Source organism: Arachis hypogaea, chromosome 12, assembly GCF_003086295.3.
Source record: "Arachis hypogaea cultivar Tifrunner chromosome 12, arahy.Tifrunner.gnm2.J5K5, whole genome shotgun sequence".
In the NCBI taxonomy this organism is placed as follows: Eukaryota; Viridiplantae; Streptophyta; class Magnoliopsida; order Fabales; family Fabaceae; genus Arachis; species Arachis hypogaea.
The window spans coordinates 37,179,615-37,185,105 of NC_092047.1; the positions used below are offsets into that span (position 1 = coordinate 37,179,615).

General features: G+C 37.1%; 1 protein-coding gene across 1 annotated transcript; it reads right to left on the bottom strand.

Annotated features, from left to right (window-relative positions):
* Positions 1–2,496: 2,496 nt before the first annotated feature.
* Positions 2,497–4,591, bottom strand: LOC112729968 (uncharacterized). Its single transcript, XM_025780096.1, has 2 exons — positions 4,232–4,591; positions 2,497–2,955 (listed from the first exon to the last, which is right to left on the bottom strand). The coding sequence occupies exons 1-2, from the start codon at positions 4,589–4,591 to the stop codon at positions 2,497–2,499; spliced, it is 819 nt and encodes a 272-aa protein (XP_025635881.1).
* Between the last annotated feature and the right edge of the window lie 900 nt (positions 4,592–5,491).

Consider the following 5,491-nt stretch of genomic DNA (forward strand, 5'->3'; position numbering starts at 1 on the left):
AAAGAAGTAAAGGCTGCAATTGTTACTTGTGGAGGCCTCTGTCTTAGTCTTAATGATGTCATTAGACAGTTTAGCTTGTGATCAATTTTGGTCGTTTATTCCAAATCTCCTCCCTATGGAATGTCCTTAATAAATATTGCATTGTAGCTTCTTACTCTCTTTTTATTCATTAGCCACTATGATAGATATCTCAATTTGAAAATGCTAGTTGAGACCTAAATTTCTTGTAGAAGTCATTTGCAACAAGTCATTAGTGCATTATTTTGTATCCAGACAGCTTTTTTGTTAGTGAATAAATTTTAATTGTTACATGATTCACAGCATTTTATCCAACACATGAATTCCTACATTTGTTGCTCTTTCTTGGACATTCTGACATGTAACATAAACTAAACTTTTTTCCTTTGTTTTCATTTGACAGGTTGATGAGCTTGTTGTTCAAGCATTTAAAGTCAAGAATTTAAGAAATGAGGGGAGAAGAGAAATCAAGTCTTTCTTTGATTTCTTGTATAATATGTATTCATCTTTGAAGGTCAAAGCTTTATCTTCTATTGCATACTCTTGTTTTTGTTCATATTTCAAAACTGAATGCTAGAGTGTTTGTCATTTCTAAATGCAGCGTTGAGGTGCAGCTAAGTACACACACTCAAGGATATACGTGCAGCCACTACTATGTTTAGTTTTCCTAATATTTTAGCTATACAATTAGGAACATAGATACAACATAACTAACAAAATATGACAACTATATTATATATAGTTAGACATGAAATATTTGTCTATATAAATATAAAATTTATTGAAGATTCATAGATTTTACAGTGCCTGCTGCATTTTTATCTGCCTTATTAGGATCAATTTCACCTATTCTGCTTTTTTATTTTAACATCTTCACTAGCATTACATTATCTGATTCTATTAATACCTTCTTCATCTCCATGTTTTTTGATAGAAAAATGGCATGCCTGATTGCTAAAGCTTTTGCTGCTAAACTAGAACATGCCATAATTTTTGTTGTTGCCCCAATTACAAGATTTCCATTGCTATCTCTGATTGTCACTACAGTGGCTCTTGTCCCCATTGTTGTTTTAAAGGATACATCAACATTAGCCTTTACCCAAGGCTCTGGAGGAGGTCTCCAAGTAATAGTTTTACCTCTTCTTTTTACTAGTTGTTAATTCTCTATCTGCCTATCCTGTGTTGCTTCTATGAAATGTATCTCTGCCATTTTTGCTCTGTGAATTGTGCTGGCTGGATTGATCCCTATTTTCTAAAACACTTGTTAGTTTCTAGTCTTCCATATTTCCCAGATAAGATAGGCTATCCTGCTAATCGAAACATCTTGCCCTATTTTTATGCTTCGTCTGATTTCCTTTATACATTCTAGAACCCACCTTCCATATGATGAAACTGTATACGTAATTGGGCATTTCTGGCATTGGGCGCCAAACCAGGCAACTCTCGTCCAGCGACACAACAGAATAGCATGCTCTGTGCTTTCAATTTCTGAGTTACAAATTTGACACAAAGGACTCTTAGCAATTCTCCTCTTGAACAGGTTTTCATTCACTAGAATAAATATTATGTGCAGCTTTTCACACAAATGTTTTTATTTTCTGAAGAGCTTTAACTTTCCAAATTTCTGCCCATAACTCCTTTATGTCACTGCTTGTGGACGCTTCTCCACCCCTTTAATTTCATTTGTTCCTTCTTTGCCACATAATAGCCTGACTTAATAGAGTGGGATCCATCTAAAGTATATGGCCACACCAATCAGTCCTCCCTATCTAATAAGCTAATAGGAGTTTTAATAATCTTATCTTTTAACTCTGACTTGAAGATAGATTTGATCTTCCTAGAATCTCACCCCTCCCTTGGTTCAATCAGTTCACTAACAAATTGCACCTTCCTGTGTTGTTCATCCTGAATTTTCTTGGAACCTATAATCCAGTTATCTTCCCACACCTTTACTTTCCTCCCATTCCCAATATTCTATCTACCGTTCCTCCTCAGAAAGTCCTTCCCCTCTAAAATACTACTCCACATCCAGGATGCTTTTGCGTTCCTTTGGGCCTCCCAAAAAGAGCAATCTGGGAAGTATATTTCTTTCATAAATTTAACCCACGGAGACTCCGGGTTCTCTATAATCCTCTATGCTTGCTTGGCTAAGTGAGCTAAATTCTGAACATGGAAATCTTTGAAATCCAAACCTCCATCTTTTTTACTCATAGTTATCTTATCCTAACTCTTCCAATGTATTCCGTGTTCTTTGCCCGGTGTCGCCCACCAAAACTTTGCCACTTTAGTGCTTAATCTCTAACAAAAATTCTTAGAAAATTTAACCGCATTCATCATGTATGTTGGAATTGCTTAAACTACTATTTTAATCAATACCTCCTTCCTTGCTTGGTTTAATAACTTCTCTTTTCATCCTTCCAACTTACTCATTACCCATTCCTCTATCCATTCTAATGCTCTACTATTCTTGGATCTCCCTCATTGAGTTGGTAAGCCAAGATACTTCCCCGGATTATCCCACGCAGCTATACCAAGTATTTCTTCAATATTCACTCTTACTTGTATCGACACCTCCTCTCCAAAAATTATACCTGATTTCTCAAGATTAATGCGTTGACCTGATGCTTCAATGTATTCATTTAGAATCAAAATGATTTGGTATATCTCCTCTTCCTTTGCCTCAACTAAAATAATACAGTCATCTGCAAATAGGAGGTGAGTGACGGTAGGGGCAGTGGGTGTGACTTTGAAACCAGATATAACCCCATTTGTGTGAGCCTCATTCATATGAATCGTAAAAACCTCGACTGCTATTATAAACAAATAAGGAGATAAAGGATCCTCTTGCCCCAGACCTCTTTGGGGTATCACCTTCTGTGACAACTCCCCATTCACCTTGAACTTGTAGCTCGCACTTCTGACGCACTTCGTTACTAGCTACACCCAATCCTCAGTGAACCTGAAAGCTATTAACACTTTTTCTAAGAAATTCCATTCCACTTTATCATATGCTTTATTCATGTCCAACTTGATAGCTAGGTTTTCTGATCCCCTCCTTCCTTTCCTTCTAAGGCTATGTAGTGCTTCTTAAACTATCACTATATTATCCTGAATTAACCTCTCTCCTACAAAGGCACTCTGAGTTGGAGACACCACTTTGTCTAGAATCTTTCTCAGCCTCATTACTAGAATCTTTGAAATAATCTTATAGATGAAGTTACAATAGCTGATAGGTCTAAAGTGGTTCAGGCTTTCTGGTTGTTTTACCTTGGGAACAAGGACTACCGTTGTTTCACTAATTTCATCAGGTAAAGATTTGTTTGTAAAGAACTCTCTAACCACATCACATACTTCATCTTTTATGTCATTCTAGTGCCTCTAATAAAACAAATCGTTGAGCCTATCCGGACCTAGCGCCTTTAAACTCCCATACTAAAAACTGCTTCCTTAACTTCCTCTTCTGTTACTTGCTTTGTTAAACTCTCGTGCATCTCTTGAGTCACTTTCTTTGGAATTTTTTGTACACACTGTTTCATATTTTTACTTTGTGAGGCCATGAATAAATCAGTACAATAGTCTTCAATTAGCTTCATCACCTCCACGCTTTCACAGACCCACTCCCATTGTGAGTTCTTTAGCTTTTCAATCATGTTCCTATCCCTTATTTGGATTGTTGTTGCATGAAAAAACATTGTGTTTTTGTCCCCAAATCGTATCCATTTTAATCTTGACCTTTGCCCCCAAGACATCTCCTCTTGTTTCCATAATTGTTTAATTCTTTCCTTAATTTGCACCATCCTTTCATGTTGATTTACTGGGAAATTCGCTGTTTGAAGATGCTGAAGTTCCTTATGTAGCCTAGCTTTCTCTTTATCCGCTCTGGTAAATGTTTTTTACTCCAACTCTATAATTTTTTTTTTCCAGTTATTCTTCTTATCAATTAAGTTACCCCATCCGTTGACCCTCTTTGTTCTCCTCTTCCACCCTTTTCTAATGATCTCCTCGCATTCCTTGTGATCCTCCCAAAAAGATTTAAATTTGAAAATTTTTTTGCATTTTTCCTTCGGTTCTGGTGTTAAGACAATAGGACAATGGTCTGAGCTCACTGTAGGCAAGGACTCCAATTTGGCATGTTGGAACAATTTCCGCCATTCCTAATTTGCCAGAACTCTATCAATCCTCTCCCTTGTGATGAACCCACTTCTTGGATTACTGAACCACGTAAACTTCTCCCTTGCAACTCCAAGTCCATGAGGCCGTTGTAATCCACAAAATTTCTAAAATCTATCATTTGACTAACTAGTTTTGGATACATCCCAATCTTCTCTTCTTGGCTTAAGATATTATTAAAGTCTCCTATGAACATTTGCGGAGTCAGTGGATCCTCCGTATTAGCTGCCAATTCTCTCCATAGCTTCTTCCTTTGTGAATACGTTGAGTTTCCATAAACAAAGTGGCTAATCCATTTATTTCCTTTTTTGTCCCTCAGGTTTGCGTTAATAAGATTATTGGTCCACGAGTAAACTTCAACATTAATTTCATTATTCCAGAAAATACAAAGACCGCCGGACATCTCCCGGAGTTCTACACAAAATGATTTATCAAAATGTAACTTTCTCCTAACTCTATTGATATATTCCTGTTTAGCTCAAGTTTCCATTAAAAAACCTTGGCAGGCTTTATCTCTCTACACAGATTAAACAATTCGGATACTGTTGCAGGACCTGCCATCCCACGACAGTTCCAACTAATGAGACTCATGGCTGAAGGTGGGGCATGTTTAGTGCCGCCTCCTTAGCCTTGTGTCCATGTTCACCACCAACATCTTCATATAAACCCATTCTACCATCATTTCCACCTCCTTTGACTTGTTCCCTTCTGGTTCTCTTACTTGTCTCTTCTTCACTTTCTTGCTCATCAATACTTGTCCCTGCTTTTGTTATGTCTTACTGCCTAATCTCTTCCTATTTTCTCTTGATTTTCAACTTTTGGTTGATGTCGTGCACCAGCTCTATCTCCAATGCCTCTGGTTCCTTCTCCTCCTTGTTGGTTCTTGTCTTATCATCATCGTCATCATCACTTGGAAGTTTCACAAAATAATACTACCCTTTTTCGGTTTCATGCACTTGTGTCTTCTTTCCTTTTTTCCTATGTTTTTAGGACCAATATTCTCCTCTGCTGATTTGTTTAGTGAAAGGCTTTGACCCATTATATTAGATTTTTTATTATCATTTGCCCAGCCCACTTTCATAACCTCTATCTCCAAGGCGTTCTTCCCTTTTAATATTTCTATGTCTAGCTAAATTGGCTTCATTTGAGACTTATGCTTCCCACTTAGGCCAAATTGGTTAGGCCCAATATATTCATTAGCTCTTCTCTCCTTTTCATTCTCGCTAGATATTTCTTGAAAGGGATTCTGAAAAATCATAACATCAACCTCTTCTACTTCATATCCTCCTTCTACTTCTTTTGC